This window comes from Channa argus, chromosome 12 (assembly GCF_033026475.1).
Source record: "Channa argus isolate prfri chromosome 12, Channa argus male v1.0, whole genome shotgun sequence".
Taxonomy (NCBI): domain Eukaryota; kingdom Metazoa; phylum Chordata; class Actinopteri; order Anabantiformes; family Channidae; genus Channa; species Channa argus.
In genome coordinates this window covers 5,031,966-5,059,512 of record NC_090208.1, presented here as the reverse complement: position 1 = coordinate 5,059,512, position 27,547 = coordinate 5,031,966, and the positions used below count along the sequence as shown (strand labels likewise).

The window sequence follows — 27,547 nt, the reverse complement described above, 5'->3', positions numbered from 1 at the left end:
CTAAGAAACAGAAGTCTGCAGTATCAAATCCCAACCTACCCACCAGGTGTGTCCCAGAGTGAGCCCCTGTGGTGGCAGCCCACTGCTCTCCCCAGGGGGATGTGTCAAATCCAGAGGAAGAGTTTCATTGTAACATGTATATGTGCTCAAGAACATTATAGGTTCTTCTTCTTCTATCTATTAGTGACGTGTCAGATTGTTGACACCACACTTGCTTCACACTGATCTCCACAGCTGTTCGATGGGTTGTGATGAAATTATTCACTGGAGGACCTAAACTCTGTGTATAACGCATGTTAACGTGTGTCTGAGCTTCCTCTGCCGTTTCCTCAGGACTGCATAGCTGCAGCCCACTATATCCTAGCCTGACGTGCACCTCCTCAGAAATTGGAACTGCACATTGTGTTGACACTGACCACAATAACTGTAGTTGGTCCCCTCGTTCATTCTGTCTCAAACAGTTCAGTGGTCGTACAGACCACCTCCTCTGAGGACTGCTTTCGTTCCTGCCTTGCACTGATTAAAGTAAAACTAACTGCTGTTCAACATCTGTTAGCTCCAACTCAACATGATGTTGCCTTAAACCTAAGTAGGTTTAAAGCTGAATCAGATGTTGAACAATATGAAATGTTTGCTAATGTCTAAGAATCAGGAAGACAGGTCATTTGCAGGAAGTTTCAGCTGAATATTTTCCTAATCATTTTGAAATCTTAATAACTCTGTGTGCACATTGGCAATATCCCACCACCCTCTGCTTCAAACCAGTACATGCAAACATGTGTACGCGAGTAAATGTGATTCTGATTCACAAATAAGTGAAAAGTTTGTTTAGAGAAGAAATTCTGATCGTTGTTCTGATCGCTCTCTCCTGACTTAAACCACTGACATCAACATCCACTTTGATATCAACTGTAACAATAGGGAAACTAAATGTATTTTAACTTTGTGTATTGCAGAGTAAAGTAGCATTTGTTTCTGTTTTGATCAGCTCAGTGAACAGGTTTTCAGTAATGGCAGAACTATACCTGCTCAGCCAGCTTACCTTCAGAGGCGGAGCAGTCCTGAGAACGGGACAGGAGACAAACACAGAAAGACCATTTTAAAGCAGACATGCTTTTTTGCTTTAACTAAAGACTTTTAGTCTCCAGGACAAAGTCTATTTGTAGATGAAGGCTATGAGATGCAGTTGAAGTGGGCGTTGATTTAACATGATTTTGTCTCATGGACCAGTCTCTGTCTCTGTATCCGCCCACCACAGCCTGCCCATAAAATAAAGGCCTATAGAGGAGCAGCCCTGTAAATGTCAGTGAACTGAAAACATGCACAATCTTGTCTGAACATCCGGACAAGCTGCAACATGACGCTAGAAGGTTCCACCTAGTACATGATTACTGCACTTAAATCTATTGAGAGGAGAGCTTTGGATAAAAGCATCTGCTAAATGACTAAATGTAAATGTTCTTAGTATCAAGTGTTTCTTGTAATCAGTGTTTTTTTAACAATGCAGAGAAAACATCTGAGACAGGCCCCCAAATATTATTTGTGACCTGACATAAATGATTAAAAAACACTCACTCATTGTTTCCACAATGCTGCATGTGCTGCTAAGTGACACAAGAGTTTTCACATTAGAAACAGGTCCAAAGCAACTTCCTTTTGAAGAAACCACAGTCTTATAGTTTGTGTAACTCATTTTATTTCCTGGTAAAGATCTCAAACTATATTGTCTATAGTCTCTCTCTATATATATATATGTGGATGAAAATCTGTCTTCAGATAAAGGATCAACAATAAAAAAAAAACTCTGACTTCGAATCACATCAAATAAAACACGATTAAAAAATTACCTCTGCACGTAACAACCCAACACTGGTGGCCACAGACAGGAAAGAGGGGGAGGTTTCTTTACTTTAAACACAGCAGAGTTGCTGTTATTTTACCAAGTAGCAGAATGAAGGGAGAGCTTCTGATGTGGCCATTCTGTATTTTCTGTAAGTATTTTTGAAATTTTAGGTTAATATAATTAATACAATTTGTTTGAGTTTTATATGACTTTCATACATGTGGATGGACCCAGTCTGCATTCAGCTATTCAGCAGATCAGTGTGTAATGTCCCCCAATTTCCTGAAAGGGACAGAATGAGTCATTATTGGTGTTATCTTTAAACAGATCATCACAATGTTCTGATAACATGCTGACACAGCACAGTAAGGGTTTTCCTGGCAAGTACAATAAATAATCTGCAATTTGGGCACTATTTTCAGTTTTTTTAAAAAAAAATTAAAAATACTTTTTACATCAGTTAATGATCAATGGACTGCCATGGACAACCTTCGGCAGACAAACAACATTGATACATAATGAAATACTAATAAAAAGCTGTGCACATCTACAGGTAGCTTAAACAGAACAACGCAAACCTACATCACAGTGTGTTCACACTTTACTTTCTGTCTGTTGCCTTGTTGAATGTGAACCTTCAGACCAACCTAACAGCCTTTTCTCTTTAGTTCTTAACACGCTACTGTGCGGCTCAACAAACCAAGGTCAGTAAACATCTGGGCTCATTCAGCAGTGGTTGTAAATTAATTTAATTAAAAGTCTTTTCCCTCCAGCTCAGCTGACTATGAGTCCCAGCTTCTCTCAGCTCTTTGAAGACGACTCTGTGTCTCTGAGATGTGAGGAGGACGGCAGCTCTGCTGGATGGACACTGAGGAGGAACACAAGCAAAAAACACATGACCCAGTGTGGAGTTGACTGGGGAACACTAGTTAATATTTCCTGTAACATTAGTTACATCGCCACATGGGACAGTGGAGTTTACTGGTGTGAGTCCAGAGACGGATCAACCAGTAACAGCATCACCATCACTGTCACTGGTAAGATCAGACTGTGGAGTTAGTGTTGATGAAGCTGTGTGGAAATGGATGAAATGCTGTAGTTTGTCTCTGTGTTGAGGTGGAGCAGTGATCCTGCAGAGTCCTGTCCTGCCTGTGATGGAGGGACATGATGTCTCTCTGCACTGTCAAACAAAGAGGCCTCCCTCCAATCATTCAGCTGATTTCTATAAAGATGGCTCCCTCATCAGGACTGAGCCTACAGGTCACATGACCATCCACCATGTTACCAAGTCTGATGAAGGCCTCTACAAGTGTCACATCAGCAGTCATGGAGAGTCTCCACCCAGCTGGATCTACGTCACAGGTCAGGAGCTTCACTTTGATTTCAACACTTATTTCATCCACATGTTCACCTGACAACGTGCATTCCCTCCGTAGAAAAACCTATGACACCACCTTCACCCACCATCAATGGTGATGAAGAGTCTACACCCAGCTGGATCTCTATCACAGGTGGGCAAGTTCAGTTTGAGTTCAGGACCTACAGTCCTCTCTAAAGTGCTAGAATGTCATGTCCAATTAATTGTTTTGCTGTCCACTAAGACATTTGTAATTAAAATCAAAAGCTGAAAATAACAATCGTAGTATCCAGTCAGAAATTTGCAGCTTTACTGATGGTCTGATAATAGTTTATTTTCTTTATACTTTTCCTCAAACCAACATAGGAGCTACACAAAGTAAACTAAGACAAAACAAAAAATTCAAATGTCTTACAAATTTATATAAATCATAAAACCAACTTTGTTACCAGTTTAAACTGCAGCTAAACAGAATCGCCTTGCTTCATTGTTTATGTAGCATAAGATGACTTTGGAGTCCGTCCAAAAGTGTTCTTCCACATCGGTGTAAGTTAGCTCCTCTCTCAGCATGTTACTCGGTTACAGTGAGACCACTGCAGCTGTCAGTTCTAACCGTGGAATAGTTGTCACCTTTGTGGGAGAAACACATGATTTCCCCATAATAAGAACACAGTGAACCTCTTCAGCTTAATTCTTCAATCTCAGGTAAGAACACTGTCCATATCCAGTTGTGTTAGCATCAGAGAAATGATGCAATTCTCACTTCACAACCTTTCCAAAGTCAGTAGGAACATAACCTGTATTTTTCTGAGACTGACAAGGTCCTTTTTCCAACTCTCCCACCGTGGTCTAAGGTGATCTGGTAGTGAGTCATCCCATCCAGTACCTTGGTGACACATTTCTTGGAGGATTATTTTCCCACATAGCACATAGGGGGCGACAAATCCAAAGGGGTCATATATGGATGCAACAGTAGAAAATATGCCCTGATGTTTTGGAGGCTGTTCTTTCAAAGCACTGCTGAACGTTAAAAGGTCACTTTCAACATTCCAGTGAATCCTAATGCTCTCTCTATTTGCATGCCATCAAAGGCAAGGTCCTTTGTTGTAATGTCTGTTGCATGTTCTGATGTGGCTTTACTTTGCAGAACAGCACTGTTGTTTGACACAAACTTGTGTAGACGTAGACCCTTAGCACATATTTCACATGCCTCCTTTCCCAGTTCTATGGCCTTGAAAACACTCTCGGTACTTGTAACTCCATCATCTACATAAAAGTCTCTGGCAATGAACTTGGCTGCTATACTTAGCAGAGCAATCAAACACGACTCTGAGCTTTTCAGGTTTTTTAGGATGATAGATGCCATGATGTGGAATATACCATTTTTCACCAGGCTGTTCATCATCCAGGGCTTCTTCTGCATCGCGTCTTTGGATAATATCGCCCGTATACCTTATGTAATCTTCCTTATACTGTTCATCTCTAAAGAATTTTCTCTTGAAATGGTTAGGTCGAACAAGATCTTCTTGAGACACAGTTTTTTCATTTCCACATGCATCCTTGAAGTCGCTCTCTAAAGCACGGATTGCATCCATGGGTGTTAGTGGAGGAACCGCTTTGACAGAAACCCTGTGGCAAAGACTGCTCTTCCCCTCTGTGTCATGACAAGGTGTTGCTCTGCCAACAATGCTCCAACCTAAGTCTGTTTGTACAGCATAGGGCTCATCATCTATTCCTATTATCACTTGTTTAGGTGCCAAAGCTTGGGAACAGTTGTAGCCTATGCGGAGACCTACTTCACAACTGAGGAATGGGGGGGAATTTCATCACTGATTGCTGATAGATGTGAAACAGCCAAATGCTGGAGACAAGTGGGTATGTGGTTACGATTTGCAGGTATACAGTCCTTTGTTTAAGCAGGAGGAAGGGGAATGTGTATGGCTGAGGTGTAACCCCTAACACGAAGACCAGACACCTTCTCACTGCTTACAACTGTATTTTTTCCCATCATGGTGGTCAGTTTTAATTTCACTGAACACTGCCGGCTCAGGCTGTATACTGTCCTGAACAGCTTGGTCCTGTAGAGTGACTTTAGGAGGTGTTTAAAACATGGCAGTGTTGGATGGATGTAGTGTCACTTGCTCAGTCTTAACTGGCTGAATGTCAGTGATCTGAGTAATTTCTCTGTCGTATGCTTCCAACCTGGCTCTAGCTGCCTTTACATCCTTTCCAGCCTGCAGACGTTCCAATTCACACAGTTAAATTTCCAATTCTTTCTTATGCTGTTCGTCTAGGAATCCTATCTTTTCCTTTTGTTTGGTTTCCTCTAGAAGGATGTTATACTCTGCTTCCTTTGCAGCAAGCTCTGCTGCTGCATCTGCTCGCTTTGCTGCAACGTAGGAAGATGAGGAGCTATGGGTGATGTTTGGCTGTGCAGCAGTAGAACCAGAAATGGAAAGGGCATAGTCTTGATTGAGCAGCTCACGGAGGCGACATCTTTTCCTTTCTGCATCAAAGTCTCCATCAATGCCAGTTAGTCTTTCATATAGGATTTTAATTATGTCACTGGTCACTGCCTCACATGCAACTACTTTTTATCTTAAATCAGTTGTTGGTGTTATATAATCTCTCATTTCAGCATAGAGTTTCATGATGTCGTCCTTCTCTTTCTCTAAAATGTCTGCAATTGTTGCCATGTGCGTTTCAGTGATGTCTGACTTTAGTTCTTCTGTTGCCTTACAAACCTGAACTTTCCAATGTTCATATAAGCCAATTAGCCTCTTTTCCTCTTGGTCGTTTCCTCCCTGTGGTAAGCAGCCATCCTTTCACTTGGTGCTCTGGTACCTTCTGAGCGGCGAAGAACCTCTGTGGTGTCTTTAATTTGGTGCTGTAGATCAGAGAGCAGTTTTTCTTTACACCGTAAGGTCTTATTGATATCTCGTCTTGTATTATCAGTTGCATTTTCAAACAAACCTTTGTATTCATAAATCTCCCTTTGCAGATCTACAATCTGTTGGTTGGTGTCTTTAGCAAATGCAGATGAGGCCTCTGTAACCTCCATGTCCATTGTAGCCTAATTTATCTTTAATTCTTTAACGTTTCAGACCAACTTCTGCTGCCTGCCGTCTGTTGTAAGTGAGGACTTATAACCATGATGAGAGGCGGAGCAGCTGAGGTGCGAGCTCTTACTGTAGCGTCCAGTCAGAAATTTGCAGCTTTACTGATAATAGTTTATTTTCTTTATCCTTTTCTTCAAACCAACGTAAAAGCTACGCAAAGTAAACTGAGACAAAACAATAAATTCAAACCATATCAGACCGGTAATACGTAGTATAGCAGTTTTACGTTAAGCTAACATAAAGACAATTTAGCAACTTAATCAACACAAAATTCAAATGCCTTTAAAATTTACATGAATCATAAAACCAACCTCGTTACCACTTTCAACTGGAGCTAAACACAAAAAGACACTGTCCGTAACCGTCTCCTTAATGTCTTTAGTCTCGTTTTATTTCTCCGTCTGTTACCTTTTACCGTCTTCTACCGTTGTTAAGCTTCGTTCTTTTTTAATGTGTTAGCTGTCCTTTCAAAATAAAACACTTAGCGTCTTACAGGAAGTTATAAAAATAAAACCCACAAAACAAATCAAAGATTTTAACTGGGCACATTAGCAGGAGAAAACATTGTAAGGACGTTACAACAATTTTAACTTGTAATACTTAATATACACCACATGGATGAAATCCTTTTTTTTCACATTAGCCAAATATAAAGTGACTAAAAGTATTGGAACATGTTAACCTCTCATAAGCCATAAGCCATTAAGACTGACTGACCCCCTTTAGAGCCACAAGGACGACACTGTCTTTAACAATGAGGTTTTCACACTATGATCCTCAGCTCTAATCATATGATACTCTATGATTCTCTCATAGGGGACTATCCTGTCTCAACTCAACCCACATGTGCAGCCTCGCCCCCCTACTTTACTTCCCATCTAATCACCCTGGTCCTCCACCTGGTGGTGTTCTGTCCATACTTCATCTCCACTGTCCTCATGGTGTCTGCATACCGACAAAGACCAACAGGTAAAACTCTGAATCATTCACCATCCTTATTAATCAGTCCAGTTAAATCTTTTAACCAGAAGATGGCTGGGTATGCTGTTGGAATCTGTATTGGTTATTTTTAAACTTGGTTTAATAATTACAATCATACGTTTACCTTTTACAAAATAAGAGTAAAGTCATAGAGCCGTTCATCTCATTTTAATCACAGCTTCAATCTGAGAAACAAGCTGTACCTGGAAATCCAAACCCAGCATGTGTCGGCTTCAGGTCATCAGTTACTATTAATTAGTTCATTTTAAGTTAAAATTCTTGAGAAAAAAATAAAAACCTTGCTTTTTTCCAGTGCCAATGATTGTTTATTATTATTTGATTAACTTTTCCAATGATGTTTCTAATTGCAGATAATGGTCCCATCTCCATGGCATAAGTCTTGTCAAACCAAGCCAAGGAGGAGCATTATGACGTGGTGGTGTTCAGCTCTGAGCATGACTTCTAACCTGAACTTATCATTGGCATGATGGGCCATGTCGTGTTTAAAGCTGCACGTTAATGTTTCATCAGTGCTGGTTTTTACATTAATCATGACCCAAAACAACACAGGAGTTCATCAGGGGCAAGAAGTGGACGGTTTTAGGCTTAAACCGTATAGAGCAAATTACCTGCTAAATAGGAGCCTGGAGAGATTAACACCCCAAAACAAACAAGAACTGAAAGAAGGTGGTGTGAAAGTCTGGAGAAGAAGAACGCGATAGTTTGGTGAAGTTAGTGAGTCACAGGCTTGATGCAGTTATTCCGAGGAAAGGATTTGCAACTAAATAGTAAATTCACTTTAATCTATTTTAAGTCTCCAATGCTTTTGCTCACATGTAAAATGGGTGGGTTAAAAAAAGGTGCTATGTTCTAAGTTGTGTATCAGATCCAGATGTAAATACTTAAAAATGAAAGCTGAAATGTTGATCTCTTGTCTCACATTTGCCTTTTGAATTCGAACCTAAATGTTTTCAGCCTACGGTAAAAATATAAGGCTTTGGCATCACTGTTCTAATACTTTTAGAGGGGAGGGCATATGAACTCTCACAATCTGTGGATAAAACATTTTTTAAAAAGGTTATAAATTATCAGCATTTGTATAAGATGATCAATTTTTGTCATTATGTTTAATATTTGTAGGTTTTGCACAGAATGACTTGTGTTTATTGACTGACAACATCATCTTATAAATGTTAAAAGGAAGAAACTGTCTGTAAAAAAACAAAAAACAAAAAAAACATGAAAAATAAATTTTATCATTGGAATCGTCAGTGTGGCTCTGTAGATGTTCACGTTCAAGTCTGTTCACGTTGGTTCACCTACCATTTCCATTGTGATGAAGTGTGTTACATACTGTTCCAAACTAATGCCGTTTCCATCCTGGTAAACCTGCTAAACCTCTGAATGAAAAGTTTGTCAAATGCTTTGAATCTTTATAGTTTTGCAGAGTTACATTGTGTTTTATAAACCAGAATCAACTTACAGTAAAAAACACATTCCTGACATGTTTTGTTGGTATTTATTGACAAAATATTACAAAAGGTGAACAACAATAAAAATAAATTGATGAAAAACATAATTTCTGCTTTAATAAATCCTACACTACAATAAAGTCCAGTGCCAGAATTAACAGTGGACAAATTATACAGTATTTAAAAACCTACAGTCCAATAAACAGTGTTCAAGGGATCATTTTTGTCAGAATTGATGCTCCGTGGTGACATTGGCCATGACGTCCTCATACTGTGGTTCCACTTCCTCAATGGGTGGACGTGTCCGCGTGAAAACAATCCTCCCTGCAGAGTTAAGTATATATAGTATGTCAGATAAATCATTTATTAACATGGAGGACAGGACATGGTCAGGACAGGATGGTCCCTCGTTTTTAATACTCTCCTCTGATTTGGCTTGTTGCTTGTTTCCTCCGAGTTTGTATCAACTGCACTGTGTGAAAATCTGAGCTAAATGAGTAGTTAATGAGAATGAGAAGCTAAATGACATTAAGATGTACAATCTGTACAACACGTAGACTCGTATCAGCGTGTTACCTGTGGGCCTTTGTCGATATATAGACAGCATGAGGAGCGTGCAGATGAAGTATGGGGAGCACACAATAATGTGGCGGATCGTCCTCAGGGTAAACACGGATGAATCAGTGGCTGGAGATGCACTCTGCATAGCTGGACAAACATACATATCGTTTAGGAAATTGCTCTAAAAAGGGTCTGGAATTAGTGCCCCCTAACTTGCATTCATGGAAACAAACGTGCACAGCCAGAACATTAGCAGCTAGTTAACGTTTAGAAAAACCAATGGTTTGTGTCCTCATGTATAGAGTCTTGTAACACCAAAGTCTGTGTTTCCTCTTTAACATCTCTACTAATTAATTAATTAATATCTCTACTTCAAACCTGACTTAGTCTAAAGGTCAATTAACCAGTTTTCAAAACCCAGAAGGTTCTTGTTCTAATGATGTTTTCAGAATCACTGAAGAATTTAGCTAGATGATCAATCATGGTATTAATTGGACGTTGCTCTTCATTTTAGCACACACTAAACACACGTCATTGTGGCAAGTTGTGTCAACATGATCATGATTAACAAGTAACCAAAGCACTGGACATTGTGTGAATACAGTATCTTCATACACTGACAAGCACATTCAGTCCACCTGGTGGTTTTAATGTCATGGTGGGGTGGGGTCTGCATAGGTCCTCTAACTGGTCTGCAACTACTCAGCCCCACACGCATACCCCACTACACTAGCTGGTATTAAGGTTATGGCTGATCAAAGTATTTGTTAATGCACTAATCATACTAGCAGATTCTTTGTGTTTACCCCAAAGTGTGAGCCCCAACACTGGCAAAACCTGTGGGCGACTGTGGCCCAGGAGGTAAAGTGGTCGTGTAAAAGGCTTAGTACCGATAGCTAGAAAAGTGCTATATAAGTACAGACCATTTATCTTTACAGAGACATCCTATACTCCAGCACGCTCTACAAGACAATGATATGTTCACTGCACTATAATGTGTTTCGAATGCAAATTCACTGAAAAACGACTGATGACATAACTGGGTTTGTCCAAATTGTTGGGGTTTGACAATATTCATCCAAATTAAACTATTGACAAAACTGCCGACACTTACATTCAAACCGATCAAAAAACACACCTCTGACAAGCAACCAGCTGGGTGGAGACTCTCCATGACTGCTGATGTTACACTTGTAGAGGCCTTCATCAGACTTGGTAACATGGTGGATGGTCATGTGACCTGTAGGCTCAGTCCTGATGAGGGAGCCATCTTTATAGAAATCAGCTGGGAGCTTGGAGGGGTTCTTCGTTCTACAGTGCATTGTCGCTTTTCCACCTTCCATCACAGGGAGGACAGGACTCTGCAGGATCACTGGTGAACCTGGACACACAGTTTGTATATGTTAAAACAAGAACACAATAACAGGAAGTTTACATCGGTTTGCTGACTATGCTGATACGTCCCTTCAAAGTCAGGGAAAAAGCTGCTGTGCTCCATCTAACAGCAGACAGACATAGTGAAGCATTTAGCAGCTAAAGTGCAGATATTTCCCTCAGGACAGACTGTCCTCCTGGAAATCCAGCACAGTAGGTCATTTTTACCAGCACCCAAAAACAACTAACTGTTCTGTATTACTATTTGGCAAAATGTAGCAGCTGCAACGAACAAAACCAAACCCAACAAATGTTATTAGGACGAGGTTGAGGTGTTTGGATGGGTCACAGAAAACAGGACAATAGAGTTTGATCTTAGTGTGAACCTTTAGGCAAATGTTGTTGCTACTAATCACGTTTCGCACATCTTGTGACGTGACGCTAAGGTAGCAGACATTCCCACAGTAAACACTGTTTCAACAAATCTGTGAGTTTTCTAAGAGGGTAATTGGTGGTGAAACTCACACCAGCTCTGGTTTCCTGTACCAAACTAAACTGTACTGTCTTTGTGTTACAACAAGTGGAAGCAAATTGCTTGTCCCTTATGGCCGATAAAGCTGATTCTGAATATGTTTGCTGGATTATCACAACATTTACATTATGACACATCTTTACTTGTTTTCAGGAATCAATATGTTTCTTACTATTTTGGAATGAGTGCTGATTAGATTTGGCTCTTTTTATTTCTCTTACCATATATAGTGATGTTGACAGAGTTGCTCCGCTGCCTTGCAAGAGACTCACACCAGTACACAGCGCTGTCCGGCTGCTTGGCTGTGTCCAGGACGCAGCCAAACTCTGTACGAGCGCCCCATGCCTCTCCACAGCTGGACATCTTTCTGCCAGAGGTCGTTGACCTTTTGACTGTCCATCCCAGATTGCTGCTGTTGTCACCGCAGCTCAGAGACAGATTCTCATACTCAAAACGCTGAGACGAGTCAGGAAACGGTGTGAGAGAGACTGAATCAGAATCATCTGAGGACAGAACCAGACTTGAGGGTAAAAAAAACCTGAATTCATTACTGGGGTTGGAGTACTACGTAGACACTGTTCTAAAATGTACTTTAATCAGTACAAACAGTACAATAACTCCACAGAGAAAACATAAGTAGAATGTTGTAGAAGGTCTTTTTACTTTTGATCAGCAGCCAGCTGGATGGAGACTCTCCGTGGTTAGTGATGGAACATTTGTAGGCGCCTTCGTCTGACTTAGAAAAATGCCGGATGGTCATGTGACCTGTAGGCTCAGTCTTGATGAGGAAGTCATTTTTATAGAAAGTTGCTGGGAAGCTGGAGGCCTCCAACCTCGATCTACAGTTCAGAGTAACATTATGTCCCTCCATCACTGGGAGGACAGGAGTCAGCAGGATCACTTGTTTATCTAAAAAAAAAAAAAAAGGAAACCAATGAATGAGAACAGTTATCCAGTTTGTAACTGGGTGTTTTTGAGGCTTGTATCTTGTGCTGAATCTTTATCCTTGACACGCAAATTAACACTGTGTCTGTCCACAAGTAAACCATCTTTTCCACAATACTGAAACTTCCCTAACACTACACACTACACAACAAAGATGGAGACAGTTGTAGCCTCAAAATACGTGAATAACAAAACCAGTGAATATGACACAGCAAACTTTTACTTCCCCTTATTGTGATGGGTTCTATTAAAATTGATACGAATCATGAAGGTATATTAGAGTCACTGCAGACCCACATTTGTTTTACATCCATCCATGTTTATGTATGACTTCTGCTGGATTCTGTCTCTTACAGTTTCAGTATATTTTATGTAACAACCAGCAGTGACAGACCCATCTAAAGAGTCACAAATGTTTTGACAAAACGTGTGGTTACAGATGTTGCACAGTTGATGGGAAATGTGCAAGAACAGAAAGAAGAAGAGAAAGTATTGGTGAGCATTGCTTTGAACATGTCTGGCTTTTACCGGTGACAGTGATGTTGATGGCATTGCTGCTGTCTCTGTATTCAGATTCACACCAGTACACTCCACTGGTGGACACTTTGACCGTCTTCATGTTGCAAGTAGACAAGGTCCGGTTGCCCCAGCCAGTCCCACACTGGGACAGCTCCAAACTGGGAACACACCACCTCACAGTATCAAACACATGAGAAGGGAAGCTGTCTGATGACTCACCACTTACTGTATAAATGTAGTTGTGGCTATTGTTCAAGTCATGACAACTTGCACTTACTTCCTTGTTTTTATATTTTGTTTCAAATATGGATGACACATGCAAACCTAGCTATTATATATTATCAGCTTTGTAGTGCAAGCTTCATAATTTTGACTGAATTAACCTTGAATTTGATGAATTATCACAGTTACTATTACTCTGATTAAAGTGAAACTACAATCTGCATGGATGGAAACAAAAAAGAAAGAAAGAAATAAAAACTACCACATGATTTCAACAAAAATAATCAGGAAGTGCAGGTAAATAGACTTTATTAAGGGAGTGAAAACATTCTGTTGTAAGCTGTGTTGTTTTTGAAGGTTTGCTGTGAACTGACCCTTTTGTAGTGTATCTCCACACCGTCCATCCACCGGAACTGAACTGCTCACAGCTAACATCAACCTGCTCATACTCAAAATACTGAGACCTGTTGGGGGTGACAGTCACAGAGGCTGATGGTGACAGAAAGACAGGGAGACAGAAACACATCATTGGTGTCACTCTGTGAAACGTTCACTCTGAAACGCCTTTGAAAGAACAAACTGAACAGACGAAATGTGTAAAATGCTTGTAAATGTACATAGTTACTTTGCGATGACTTCTTAGAAACACAAAGAGGCAGAAACGTTCAGCAAGCAAAATCAAAGGGTAAAACTAGGCAGATGCTGGTCACAAATAAGAAAAAAAAATCAGTAAAGCACAACGATGCAAATACAACTTTATTCATCATTTCTATGGAGAAAACTTACCATAGTTTTAACTCGGGTTAGTGCAAATACAGCGCAGCGAGTTCTCATAGCGTTTGGATTCCTAACTTTGCTATAGAAAGTTTCGCAATGATTTAAATGTCCTTTCGGTTTATCCCGTGAGGTCAGCGTCGCCACAGCGGATCATTGTCCGCATGTTGGCACAGTTTTTACGCCAGATGCCCTTCCTGATGCAACCCTCCCCAATTTCTACCGGACTTGGACCAACACTGCACAGCTGGGGAAGGGAATGGGGTGTTAGGGGTTCAGTGTCTTGCCCAAAGACACTTCGACATGTAGCTGGGACCAGGGATCGAACCACTGATCCTGTGGTCCGTGGACGACTGCCTCATCAATCATCACAATGATTTAAATGAACATCTGACTAATTTCTAACCCATAAAACATTACATGATATACATAAACACCGCAAATAGACTGAGAATCTCTCTTTTTATGCACATGTCTCATACTGTGTATTTTTCTACTCTTTAACTGAAGATATCTCACTATTACATCTTTGCAAAAACTTGAACTGAGTGCTTGAAGGATGTGTGTCTCATCTCCACATCTCCCTGCACCCAGACGCTCATACACCAGTTGTACTTTAATTAAAATTCTGAGATTGACTCCATCCGTCCCTTCTTCTGACCTTCCGCAGGAGAAACAGTTTGGATGGATCAATAGTAATTCAATTCAATGGCTATAATGTTACTTTAGAGAAAAAGCCCATCAAGTCAAAACGAAAAATAAGAACCCGGCAAATCACCCATGAACAAGCACTAAGGCAACGGCAGAGATGAAAACCTTTTGACCGAGGAAATGGTTTGACAGAACTAAGCTCACGATTTTATTATAGATAATGCATATTACTCTCATCACTGTTTATTGTATGTAACTCAGATCCTAGACCTGTGTAACTCTAGTCAACCTTTGGTTAAATGCTGAACCAGTACGGACTGACATCCAGTTCGAGGTGTGAATGTCTCGCCTCACCAGGCCATTTGAATATAACTTTTCCTCTATTTGCTGAGGTCTGCGATGCTGCTTTTTCCGTGGTTTTCTTTCTCTCGCTGCACTCAGGTTTATCTGCAATAGAGACTGTAATCTTCAACCTACGACCCTATTAGGTGAAAATGATCCCCTCATTTTGAACATATATTTATATCTGGTATAAGAATCATTGTTGTCAAGTTTCTAAACAAGTCAATTTAGGTTGGGAAAGGTGTAATATATGTAAGTATGCTAAGGTTTGATTTGCGTTTTATTGGTTATCCTGTGTTACAAGACAATATATCTGTTACTTGACAAAAGCGCTCAAGGAGCAACGTGGTCTTGTTGTGGATGCAGAGAAGTCTGCACAGCTTTTGACCGTGTAGTAAATGTAGTATACAGTGTGCATTAGAGTATTGTTCAAAATAGTAGCAGTACAATGTGACTAACCAGAATAATCCAGGTTTTATTGGGTCTTGTTTGTTTTCTGAGAATCTACTGCACCTACTGGTAACTTGTTTGCCACGTAGCAATAAAAAATATACTAAAAACCTGGATTATTCTGGTCAGTCACATTGTACTGCTATTATTTTGAACAATACCGATGTACAACATCTGTTAGTATATAGGTTTAAACCTGCTGGACACTAACTCGCAAATTGGTGATCCTCTAAACTGAGTTGTGGATTTGGAAATAACATCTGCCCATTATTTAATCAACTTAAATCCAGCTCTGGACTTGTGAGTATAACTGGGTACATTTTGTTGGAACACGTGTCAAAACGAAACTAGAGACAAGCGACTTTAAGAACTGCGGTGAGTAAATGAGTCAGTTTTACAAAAGGTCAGTGCCACTTTTAATGCTTGGTTAAGTTAGGCACAAAGCCGCCGGTTTAGTTGTGGTTTAGGAAAGAAATCTTAGTTTTTCATGGTTAGAGACCAAATATCAGATGTTTTGATGTTCATTGTAATCAGATTTCTTGTTGCTCAAGCGTCTGATGCTGTGGTTGTTTAACTTGAAGCAGCGTTTAGACCAATAGGAAGCGGCAGGTGATGGACAACAGAGACACACAAATTTTAATAACTTCTACTTAAAGCTTCTACTTAAACTAGATTTAAAGACAAGACATGTCCACATCAGCAGCACATCGCACAGTACACTTCTCAAATAGACTCTTTGCAAAGTAAAAAGGAACAAAACAATATATAAAACTTACCACTACTTCGTGCAGACGCCCGGTAGATAAACAACACTGAAACTAAAACAGTCAGATTCTGACTTTGTGCTTTTGTACAGAAACATACATTTTATCCCACAATTGGTCAGTGTCATAAATTTCTGTTATTTTCACACTTTCACAACCTGTTTTGACTTCCACTAATATGTACTAAAATGAAATAAACCTTATGTCTACAATGACAATTTAACTTTGAGTTTCTCATGATAATAGACAGTTATCGACATTTTCTATACTTACAGACGAGAAACCATGTTGCCATTGTGGTGTCTGCAGGCTTAGGCTTGAAATGACCTTCTCGCAACTTGTGGCGAAAACATCCTGTCACTTCACACATGTGGCGGGAGGGGAAATGAGCACAGCACACAGTATAGTAGAAAGTATTTTTTTAAATATACATTTTACTTCTGGCATTGTTTTAATAACATGTATTTTATGTATTTTTTTCCATTTTTTTGCTCATTCTTCTCGGTTAAAACAGCCTGATCATGTGAATCTGAACATTGTACATTAGAGAGTTAAATAAAATGTTCACATCCTGTTTATCAAGACAACCTCTTATTTTAACCGCTCTAAACTAAAGGAACAAAAGAAAGATGAATGAAGCCTAAAAGCTGAAATGCTGAGTTGCTCTCCTGAAAGTAATTTTATTTTTGACAAATGATTTAAAACTGCTGATGCTGTAGTTGACTAATACCAACTTTTTACCTTTTTTTACATATCACTTACTTAACGTATTACTTTTTTAAAAAAGTATCTGTTTTTGTTTAGAAGCTACTTTCATGTCTTTACAGCAAATAGAAAGCTTCAGCCATCAGCTGAAACTTCATATGGGTCAAGGTAAAAACCTGTCAGCAACCACTTGAGTTTCGACACCTGAAGGTGTTAGTGTTGGCGTTGGCGTTAAAACCTGTGCGGCTATTTCCAGGAGCCAACCTACTTCCTAAGTGAGCACAAGTAAGTGCTATTTAAAATTTGTTTGTTTGTTTAAGAGGTAGCTGAGTTTCTGAGGTAGCGGACTGGACTTCTCGTCCCTGACACCTGGAAGTTTTCCCCGACAGGACCCCTGGACAATCTGTCATGCTAAGAATATCTTGCCATTAGGATTATGGTACCAATAACAGCCCATGTGATTGTGATCTATCAATCACCGGGCCAGCTGGGGAAATTCTGCGCTGGTGTTGACATGTTGTTCTCCCATTTCCCTGATGACGGCACTCCACTCATCATCTTGGGAGAACTGAACATCCACCTGGACAAACCTCAGGCAGCTGACGTGTTTCTTCTAAACTCATTTGACCTGAGACTGGTCTCCGCTCCTCCGACTTACAAAGCTGGCAACAACCTCGACCTCATTCTGACCCAGAACTGCACCACAGACAACATCTTGGTCACTCAACTCAACTCTTGGTCACTCAAAGCCATGACTGTGGCTCATCTATCGAATTACTTCTTCATTCAACTCTCAGTCTTCATCCCTAGACCTTCACATTCCCCCACCACACTTGTAACTTTCCGCCATAACCTCAGGTCTCTCGACTCAGACCAATTCCCTTCACTGGTCTATGCAACGCTGCCCCCAACACAGGACCACTCCACCCTCGGTGCAGATGCAGCCACAGACAGTCTTTGCAATACACTTTTATCCTATCTGGATAGTCTCTGCCCCATGCCTTCTAGACCCCCTTGTCCCTCAGCTACTAATCCGTGGCTCACCAACTGGACACCAGAAAGCTGTTCTCTACTTTTAAATCACTCGTCTACCCACCTCCACCTCTCTCACTGCAGACAACTTTGCTGGCTTCTTTACTAAGAAGGTGGCAGCCATCACCTGCCAGGCAGAAGCAGAGGCAGAGTTCTCTTGAACCCTCCCTTGTATAGAGCTACAGATCTGTTTATCTTCTTCCAGACCATGGAACAAGCAGTCTTCAATCAACTTTCAGAATTTCTTTCCAAGAACGACTTCCTCGGTGTCAACCAGTCTGGCTTCAAGAGTGTTCACTCCACAGAAACCGCACTCCTGATAGTCATGGAATCTCTTAATCCTATTCAACCTTTCTGCAGTCTTGTCCTGACTCTCTGACTTCGGCAACTCTGGATCAGCTCTAGCCTGGCTTTGGTCTTACTTATCGGGACAAACCTTCAAGCTATCCTGGCAGGGGCATGTTTCTCACACTCTTGAAAGTAGCTGTGGATAAAAGCCAGCTGCACACCCGGGACACATCTAAGTCCTGCAACATACTAATTTTATGTGTGTAACCCAGAAGTATATTTAAGTTTAGTAAATGTTTTATATCCGTTTTCAGTGTAACAATATTGTAAAATAATTTGCCATGATTAATTTCACTATAACTTAAGCACATGCTGATGCTACTGCTACACCTCCTGTTGCCTTTGCCCCACTATTTGTTTTAACAGAACTAGATGCAATGAAGATAAAAGTGTCTGCGGTATGAGTTTATATGAAGTGATTACTAGCAGAGATACAGGAAACACACATTTCACACATTTGTCTTGACGAAACATAACCTTTAAACCTTTAAAATTTCATTTTGTTACATTTTGTGACATTATAACATACCATGTCATGTTCAGTTAAACCGAAAGGACATTTAAATCATTGCAAAACCTTCTATAGCAAAGTTAGGAATCAAAATGCTCAGTTTCACTGGGCAAATTGCACATTGATTTTTGTATAAGAGGTCATTACAAACAGTTACAGATAATGGATGGATGGATGTGGCTAGTGTAAATGTTTGCAAACCCAGCTAACGCACTACCATTTTTAATTTTTTCCCATCAATATACACCCAAAAATAAACCAGAAGGTTTAATGTGTTTAGAAATTGTCATGACTGACAGGTGTCAGGTCGAAAAGAGCAAGCGAAGCAGAAAAGACTGCACAGGGAAAAATACATGTTTTTAAATATCAGCACATTGGGTGTGGAAGTGTCTTGCAGTCAGTGAAGTCCCATGGTCCCCTGAGCTGAACAGACGTATCAATCTGTGGTCACATCTTAAACATGCTGTGCATGCAAGACAGCCTGCAAATACCTCAGAAGTCAAGACGCTGTTTTAAAAAGATTGGGGCAAAGTTCCTGAAGCAAGAACAGAAACACTCTTATTTGCTACAAGAGTTGTTTGTGACTTAGTGGAGTGGCGAACCTTTTGCACATTGCAGTTTCTTTTTTTGAGTTTTAAAACATTTGAAGAGAGCCAGAGGTTGTATTTGTTGCACTCGCATCAAAATTCAACACAATGCCATTTGCCCATTATTGCCAAAGTGTTGCAGTTGTACATTCTTCATAATAAAGCATCAAACCACGTACTGTAAATGTAATTGTAACAGATTTTTGTTGAGACATACTTCAAATCCATATCCCCGATTCATGTGCTCAACCTATCAACATTTGCATTAAATAACTAAAGCTATGATGTCTATTCTCCTTTGGTATCTAAAAACTAAGCATAATTCAAATACACAACTGTTAGTCAAACTACCCTGTGATAAATAGTATGTTATGTACATACAGAGTTTTAAAATGAAGTACTAGCTTAATCCTTAGCTGTTAGTTTTGACTGTGGAACATGCTGAAGAGGATGGACAGAGTGGTTTCAAACGTAAAAAGTTTCCAAACCTCGCTGCAAATGAACTCACACAACAATCTCACAACTCTGAAATGTCATACTTTTTATAAAGTAAATCACTCAATTTGAAGTAAAAGTCATTATTCTGACTTCATTTTAAGTTGCTACATAGTATCTTAGTTCATTTGAAATTCACCCCACTATATAATTTTGCTAAAGAGCAGGTAGAAATTAATTCTCTCTTTCTTTCACATACAGCAAATGTATATGCACATCAATAAGTAGTGATAGGAGCTAAATACAGGGAGCATTAACACATCAAGACACATAAGAAACATTCAGCAAATATATAGTTGTAGCTACATCATCCAGATAAAGGGTGCACACAAGGAGTGTTTCCATTCAGAGGCCTCATAGTTTGCTCTCAAAGGCCACTTTGTCTTTCTCCCAATCTATCTCATTGCTGCGAGGAGTCGTGGCTTCGCCCTCTGTTTCATCTGCAGAGATTAAAAGTAAAACTGTCATGGACCAGGAGATCTACTTATTCAGTGGAGAACCAAACGTCTCTTTTAAAAAAAACAAAACAATTGAGGGTTAAGGGATGAAACAAACGAAAAATCATGAAAAGTACATTGGGATGTGTGCTGACCTTTGACCTGGCGGGCCAAGAGACGTGGTCCTGCTAGTCCGATACCAAGTGCTCCAATGGGAGCTGTGGTGAGGATCGCTAGTACAGCTAATGTTAGCACGTCCAAACCAAACTTCATTAAGGCCTCGTCTCTCTCCTCTCTCGCCATGTCCAACGCCTTAGAGCCGATAGCAGCCTGAAAAACACAAAAATAAATAAACAGTACAAAGGTATCTTCACAGTTTACATATCTCAACCGACTAATGACATGATCCTCAGAAAACACAAAAAACAAATACTGAAGAGGTTTTAAGTGAATCTGTAGGTGATTATGATCAAGGTTCTCGGGATGGTAATAGTCATTGGTAAAAAGTTAAAGTGGTTTGTCTTGTAGAAGGTTCTAATGGTGCTTTAACTTGCTCTAATGTTCATATACAGTATGAGGTTCTGTAGGGGTCCTTCGGAAGTTCTAACCATGACTGTGGCTCTTTGGATGGTTGAAGTCACTATGGTTCCAGTGGTTACAAGGGGGGTGGTTTAGGTTGTTCTTGTCATCAGTTATCGTCAAAAGTATTACTATGATGATTATGATGATCAATATATCTCGGGATCATTGAGGAGTTTACTGAGTGTCACTTTTTGTGGTCTCTGGTGAGGTTATATGTCCATATATAATGTTCTAAAGGAACATTCAATAGGAAGTTCTAATGATCACTGAGAAGAAAAATCTTTGTGTTTTTATTTTGTCACTGAGGAAGATTTGCAGGTCCTGCATATGTTCTAGTTGGGACTGGAGAGGTTCCTTATGTCATTTGGGAGGTTCAAGAGATTATTCTGGGGGTCTAGTGGTCATTAAGTTTTGAAGGTCAATTGGGTTACGTTTGTACAATCCTTGGTGGGATTCTAGGGGTCCTGTCATTGTGGTACACACACACACACACACACACACACACCTGTACAGTGGCTTTAGGCAACCATGCCACAGCAATGAAGAGTTTCTCCTTCAAGTTGAATCCTCCAAAATGAACCAGGAAGAAGGTGACAAGCAGACGGATGACCAGGCCAATACTGATACAGGCTATACCCAAACCTGAACACGCAGGAACAAAGAGTTTCAGCAGCTCTTGTTTATAGGGTAAAACTATTTAGAACCACTTGGTTCCTGGAGACCTGGTGACTATTTCCAGGACCCAAGAGCCAATTCATTTTCTAAATGTGTACTTGTTGATTTGTGTATTGTTCTTACCAACAGTGTTTGGGCTGAGAGTTGATATGGTGATTTCTGCTCCAATCAGACCAAACAAGAGAGGCTGGAACACATCCCATGTCCGGCCAACCATGGCTGCCACTGGAGCCTTGATAAAATTACACATACATCTGGATTCAACTGATTCAGGAGTATGAACAATAAAGGACTGTGCTGTGATGTGTTACCTTGTCTGACTTCCAGCTCAGTGCAGACAGGAAGGCCAGCACCAGTGTACTGAGACCACCAGCACCAGCAAAACCAATAACATGACTGAAGAAGACCGAAAATATGGACAGACCCAACAACATCAGAGTCCTCCTCAACACAAGGTCCTCCTACAGGTAAAGACGCAGGGACATATGACGAAATGTACTGGAGTACAACCACATTAAAGTTTACTGAAAAGGATGATTTTAGTTTAGCCTTCTCCTCTAAAAGAGTGTCAGACCTGGTCTTTGCTGGGGAAGAAGCTCAAGAACAGGCCCAGTATCAGCCCAGCTATGATTCCTCCTGCCACCTCCAGCAGACCCTTCAGTACATTCATCCACGTTGAACCTGCAGGACCAACACAAACTCAAGCATAACAAATGGAACAGAATAGCATAGCATAGAATACAATAGAACACATTCAGTAACCTGTGGAGAAGGCAATTCCCAGGCAGGTAGAGAACCCTGTTATGGCCAGAATATCATCAAAACTCCCAGCAGCCATCAGCAGGGTGGGGATTCCCTGAACGATAATACAGAGCAAAATACATCAATAGAATATCGCAAGTTCCTATCGTCATTAAAGAAGTTTTAGTGGTGATCGGCTTGTTGTGAAGATTCTTTGAGTCAGTCGTCATTCAAAAGGTTCCTGGGTCACATAGGAGGTTTCGATATTCGTCCAGGTCGAACCAGATGTTGTATAGTTGGTTCCTATGATCACTGAGGAGGTGCTAGGGGATTTTCAGAAGTTTTTTCAATATTATTGCTCTAGTGGTTCTGATATTGGTTCTGTAGACAGTGAGAAGCCTTCTAGAAATGTCACTTCAGACTTTAAACTTTTTTCCAGCGGTTCTTAGAAGGTTCGAAGGTCTTTCCAGAGGTTGTCATCAAGCGTATAGAGTGTTTTAGTCATCACTATTTTATTTGACATATTTTGAATCTAATTCTATTTTGCCTTAATTGATTTATTTTTAAAAGTTTTCTTACTTTTGTTTTTTCATGTTGTTCTGATGCTTATCTTCACCTATGTCAATGACTCAAAGTCATCTAGCAAGTCCTAGTTGTCTCTAAGGGCTATAAAAGATGTTTACGCAAATTGCCTCGTCATTAAAAAAGTTATAGTGAGCAAAGCACAGAAAAGTTTTACAGCACGAGGGGATAACTTACCTTCTCCACTCCGTATCCTTCTTTCTGCAGGAGCAGCATCGAAGGAACGACGACTGCTGGAGACACTGCAGCCAGGACAAACCTACAAACACACGCAGGTGCCGTGTCCGTTTAAATTAATCCTGGAGATACTAACAGTGCCACAAAACTACAGTCATATGCGTGTTCTTGTCTGCATTTCAACTGTGTGTGTTACCCGAGTATGAAGCCCCAGACCCAGGGCAGATGCAGCAGGAAATGAGAAACCACAGCAATGACGGAGGCCTCCACCATGCAGGGGCCAACTGCAACACGTACACACACTGCCTTTAGACGACGCAGCGCCTGCACACAAACACATCAGTCATTAAGTGTGCTCAGCACTTTTTACTGCGTGTTTGCGTGTATGCATGTGTGTGAGTACCGATGGGTCGAGGCCCAGCCCGGCTCTGGTCAGGATGATTGACAGGGCGATGTTCCTCAGAGCTGCAGACCAGTGACTGTTGATATAAACTGCGTCTGTTACGTAGGGAACATTACGCAACACTAGACCTGCCAGCAACATACCTGCATGTGCACACACACACACACACACACACAGAAGGCCAACACACAAAGACAGAGAACATTATAAGGCATCATTCTAAAGGTAGATTTTAGCAGGTTAGACAGGACTAAAAAAACCTGTTTAAAATTAGGATTAGGTTTAGTTCAGGCTAGATTTTTTACAGTTAGGTGTGACTAGCTTCATTCAGATTAGGACAGACTCACACATTAGAGCAGATAAGATAATGGACGTCTGGCTAATTCACAGACTAGATTAGGTTAAAGTAGGTTAGGTTTGACCAGACATGTTGGAATAGATTGGAACATATTCTAGATTAGAGAACATTGATCTGATTACATTACTGGGTCATACCAAGCAGTGGAGGGAAGGGAGGCAGGGTGGGCAGCTGGATCATTCCCACCAGTTTCCCTCCGAGCACAGAGCAAATGAAGAGGATGACGATGCCGAACAGGTTCCCTCCAGGTAAACACTCACTTCCTGTGATGGCCCAGACGACTCCAAACAGCAGAGCGAACAGACACGCTGCAAACGCAAACTTTATTTAATGGTTTTCCCTTTCAGCTAGAAGTCACCAGTTGTCTCCATTTCTTTGTGTGACAAACTGGGGTCCCGTCCGGGATGATACGAACAATTTAGTTTAATCGCCTGTATTTACCTTTTAGATCTATAAATAGTCAATCATCAATCTCAGGTGATGTGTTGTTTATTCCTTTGATGATAGAAGGCAGAGATCACCTATCTGCAGCCCACCTTTGATATGTGACTGATTATTTAATTTGTTTTGGTTAATTAATGATTAATAGGTTTTACCAGAGTGATCATCATAAAACTGATCTGGTGCCCTATAACCATAATATCTGTGCACGATTGCTACATTAATGTGATGCGCGGCCTATTATTAATATTAATATTGATAACCCGTATTGCTACACTAGAATGGAGGGGGGTTCTGTATCTGGGATTGGTGGAAGGTGATTTTCTCCTGAAGACTGAAACACAACAGAAGTAAGAGTAGAATTCCCAGTGCAAATGTCAATTATTAACACTGGTTTTCCACGTCTGGAGTTCTTGGTAAAACCACTCTTTATGATGGGGGAGGGTGATACCCTCTGTGGGCAGGTCCGTCTTTGCAGTAGTCTGTTGGACAAAGTCCAGTCATGTGGGAGATTCAGCTTACTGGTGTGGATGGATCTCTTTCCAGTTTGGCTTCGTTGTCTTGACCTTGTCTCGCAAAATAAACATATTAGTCTCTAGTCATGTGCAGTCTCCCCCTCCTTTGTCCCGTCTTGAACTGGGTTGTGAAATCATCAAGTCCCCTGATCTTATTCCTGTTTGTCCAGTCTAGGAACCTTTTAGACACTCTGACCTTTCTAGTTGCTTTTAAAAGAATGTCTATATGCCCACGTGAACAGTTTTAGTCACCGTAACTATTCCTGGAGTCAAAAAGCAAATAATCCTGGAGGGATTCTGGCTGAAAACCTCCATGGCTGGTCTGGAGAGTAGGACGGCATTTATGCACCTATAGAGACACAGTGAGTTTTCTTTACCTTTAGTAATGAGCAGACTGATAAGTCCCTGAGGTCGAGGACATCTGTCCTTAAGACGGACACATAGCGGACAGCAGGAGGACGAATCTGATGCAGCCATCTTCCTCTAAATGCACAGAGACACAAAGTGTATGGTAGAAAATTAGTAAGAGCAGCTGTCGGTAAATGAAATCAAACCTCAGCATTTTCCTGAGAGGCAGGTGGACAAAGACAAGAGACACAGAAACCTTCCATAGGTAAAAATATATGGACACCCCCCAATGTACTGAGCACTTTTTCTGCTCATTCTAAGCAACTGAGTTCCAGTGAAGGGAAATTTTCAATACATGAATATAAAACATTCTTTCATACAGCAGTTCTCCTCCAACTTTGTGAACAGTTTGTATTTGTTTGTTGTAACCAAACAGCCATAAATCCTGATAAAAGCTGTTGCTTTTCTTTGCCCAAAGATCATCATTCTTCTCTTAAGTATCAAAGTTATGCAATGATAGTTTCACACATTTATTTATGCCAAAATGTAAACAATGCTGGACTAAGTGCAATAATACACCTGCTTTATGTCCTGTTACTGAAAACCATTAAAAGTTATGAAAACAGGAACAGAAAATCATAATCATAAAATAAGAAGCAGCACACTGTAGGAGGAATGTTCACATGTGCTGTTTAGGGTTATGTGAATTCAAAGTATGTGTGTGTGTGTGTGTGTGTGTGTGTGTGTGTGTGTTTGTGTGTTGCTGACCACTAACCCCGTCTGTGTCGTCTGGTTCATCCATCTTCCGCCGTGGCAGGATGGTGATCTCTCTCTCCACCTGTTTGTGTGAGAGAGCGAGAGAGCGGAACTGAGGTGCTGCACTTTGTACTCCACATTGAAAGAGGAGATACTGAACTTATGTCCATAAAGTACTAGCACTGATAAGAAATACTCATTGGATGCATTCAAAATGTAAGTTATGTTAAAGAATGAAAGCACATGAAAAGAAGTTTACAAAGTTTCGAGCTAGCTTTAATAATTTTAAGTCTGCAAAATATAGTCTTTGCATGATTCACTTATATAACAGCAGGTACCTCAGCCTGTTTCGGGTTCTCCCAGTCGTCAGCCCGAAGGTAACGCTTAGTGGATTCCTCATCCATCATCTGATGCAAACACACACATTTGTTATTCCTTTGCATAATTGGTTATTTTAGGGAAACTTCTAGGAAACTTTTCAGGAAAATATTAATAATTGCTGACCCGTGAAATAAAAGCAAGCACCAAGTTTACTATACATACTGAGGATTCACTTTTCAATAATACTGTGAAAAAACTGGTTTTCTTGGCTTTTAAGTGACGCAGTTCTCGAAGCAAATGTATGTTTTTTTAATCGAGCTGCAGTTACAATTTTTGCATGTTTAACTGAGCTGCTGTGCACCAACTAAAGACTATCAGCAAATAACGAATAATAATAACGATAACTTAACTGCGGCCAGACTGTGGTTGGTGCTTTACAGGAAAATGTGCATGACATTATTCAAAAACAACAATATTAACATGAAGATTTGTGTTCAGGCAATTAAACAATGCAGCATTATGAATTTTAACATGGCCTGACTTTTCCAACAAGAAAAACATGAATATATTTTGTGCAGTAAATATATTTTAGAGAGACTCTTACCTTGATGCAGAGCTGTGTGACTGGAACAAAGGGGAAAAGACGACTGACAATTTAGTCACTGGGACACAAAGACAGAACTGTGTGTGTGCGTGTGTGTGTGTTTTTGTTAATAACAGTTGGCTTAAGCCCTGTCGTGTGTTTGTTGCTCTGCATGATGACAGACACACACACACTGTAAAGCCTGGCATTATGGGAACACAACTGTCGCACTGTCGACTGCATTAATGATACCAGTCTGTAACACACACACACACACAAAGCTGCGCTCATGGTCACCTGCAGACACGAACACGTCTCATTATCTTTTAGATAATAGCAGGTGTGTGTCTGTGTGCGTACATTTGTGACAGCATTGTTCCACTCACACACCTGACGTTAATACACATCACAGAGCTGCAGAGATGATTGACAGCTTCATGTTAAAGGAACATTTAAATACAAACTTTGTTTTCAGTGCATCTTAACCCCCACAAACCCCACGATCAGACTCTAACAAGTTGTTTGAATAAGCCAGAACCTAACAGGCTTTAATTTGTACTTGCACTAGTGCTCCGGTGTTAATTTCTTCATCTCAGTGTGGTAGTGGAGTCTCTTTGGGTCATTTTGAGCTTTTGGGGGGCGGGCAGGGGGCTTTTGTGTCTCTTTGGAATCATGGTTTGGTGGATTTCAGACTTGTGATAGTTCTGAGTCCTTCTGAAGTAACATTGAGTGATGTTTTTGTGGTGGTTCTGAGTCTCTTTGTGATCAGTCTCTTCATTATAAAGTCATACCGTGACACTGAGAAGCCATCCGACATTGTATCAGTCAGATATAAATTGCATGACACGCTATAAATTCAAGCAGCTAATCGATAATGTAGTGTTTTACATTGTGGCAGTAAGAACCTCCGAAACAAACCTTTCATTAAAAATATAATCTGAGCTGATCTTCATGACGTTTTTAGACTAGAGGAAGTGGAAAGAAGCAGTGATGGGTGAGCACACAGACTGTGAGTCACACACACACACACACACACAGGATAGA

At 40.5% G+C, this 27,547-nt stretch overlaps 4 protein-coding genes across 8 annotated transcripts in view; 1 reads left to right on the top strand and 3 right to left on the bottom strand.

The window, feature by feature from the left end:
* LOC137137809 (V-set domain-containing T-cell activation inhibitor 1-like) overlaps positions 1-1,218 on the bottom strand; it is a 66,375-nt gene extending 65,157 nt beyond the window's left edge. For all 5 annotated transcript variants that reach the window (XM_067524479.1, XM_067524477.1, XM_067524478.1 and 2 more), the window contains exon 1: positions 1,043-1,218. The gene's annotated coding sequence lies outside the window, so the exon portion shown is untranslated. The remainder of the gene's footprint in view (positions 1-1,042) is intronic.
* Positions 1,219-1,785: 567 nt separating this feature from the next.
* LOC137137838 (Fc receptor-like protein 5) lies at positions 1,786-8,770 on the top strand. Its single transcript, XM_067524582.1, has 7 exons — positions 1,786-1,991; positions 2,512-2,547; positions 2,617-2,880; positions 2,960-3,205; positions 3,280-3,354; positions 7,136-7,288; positions 7,672-8,770. Exons 1-7 carry the CDS (start codon positions 1,952-1,954, stop codon positions 7,695-7,697), a joined length of 840 nt encoding a protein of 279 aa, XP_067380683.1. The 5' UTR covers positions 1,786-1,951; the 3' UTR covers positions 7,698-8,770.
* A 35-nt stretch (positions 8,771-8,805) lies between these two features.
* LOC137137807 (Fc receptor-like protein 5) lies at positions 8,806-16,251 on the bottom strand. Its single transcript, XM_067524475.1, has 9 exons — positions 16,180-16,251; positions 15,919-15,960; positions 13,300-13,414; positions 12,713-12,861; positions 11,903-12,148; positions 11,461-11,742; positions 10,472-10,714; positions 9,349-9,480; positions 8,806-9,096 (listed from the first exon to the last, which is right to left on the bottom strand). The coding sequence occupies exons 1-9, from the start codon at positions 16,199-16,201 to the stop codon at positions 8,999-9,001; spliced, it is 1,329 nt and encodes a 442-aa protein (XP_067380576.1). The 5' UTR covers positions 16,202-16,251; the 3' UTR covers positions 8,806-8,998.
* Positions 16,252-18,485: 2,234 nt separating this feature from the next.
* On the bottom strand, positions 18,486-26,594 carry LOC137137806 (sodium/hydrogen exchanger 9B2). The gene is made up of 15 exons (XM_067524474.1): positions 26,525-26,594; positions 25,938-26,006; positions 25,619-25,681; positions 24,873-24,978; positions 23,677-23,847; positions 23,182-23,324; positions 22,975-23,102; positions 22,779-22,860; positions 22,041-22,134; positions 21,853-21,959; positions 21,590-21,739; positions 21,402-21,510; positions 21,109-21,245; positions 20,177-20,351; positions 18,486-20,024 (listed from the first exon to the last, which is right to left on the bottom strand). The coding sequence occupies exons 2-15, from the start codon at positions 26,004-26,006 to the stop codon at positions 19,939-19,941; spliced, it is 1,620 nt and encodes a 539-aa protein (XP_067380575.1). The 5' UTR covers positions 26,525-26,594; the 3' UTR covers positions 18,486-19,938.
* Positions 26,595-27,547: the final 953 nt, after the last annotated feature.

Excerpts from the sequence above, each read along its gene's own strand:
- LOC137137838 (XM_067524582.1), top strand. The coding sequence starts at position 1,952 with ATGAAGGGAGAGCTTCTGATGTGGCCATTCTGTATTTTCT. Across the intron at positions 3,206-3,279 it reads CAGCTGGATCTACGTCACAG|AAAAACCTATGACACCACCT; the intron begins GTCAGGAGCTTC and ends TTCCCTCCGTAG. Across the intron at positions 3,355-7,135 it reads CAGCTGGATCTCTATCACAG|GGGACTATCCTGTCTCAACT; the intron begins GTGGGCAAGTTC and ends ATTCTCTCATAG.
- LOC137137807 (XM_067524475.1), bottom strand. The coding sequence starts at position 16,201 with ATGGCAACATGGTTTCTCGTCT. Across the intron at positions 12,862-13,299 it reads TGGAGATACACTACAAAAGG|TTTGGAGCTGTCCCAGTGTG; the intron begins GTCAGTTCACAG and ends GTGTGTTCCCAG. Across the intron at positions 12,149-12,712 it reads CATCAACATCACTGTCACCG|ATAAACAAGTGATCCTGCTG; the intron begins GTAAAAGCCAGA and ends TTTTTTTTTTAG.
- LOC137137806 (XM_067524474.1), bottom strand. The coding sequence starts at position 26,006 with ATGATGGATGAGGAATCCACTAAGCGTTACCTTCGGGCTGACGACTGG. Across the intron at positions 24,979-25,618 it reads AACCAGACGACACAGACGGG|AGGAAGATGGCTGCATCAGA; the intron begins GTTAGTGGTCAG and ends CTGTGCATTTAG. Across the intron at positions 23,103-23,181 it reads GGCTGGGCCTCGACCCATCG|GCGCTGCGTCGTCTAAAGGC; the intron begins GTACTCACACAC and ends GTTTGTGTGCAG.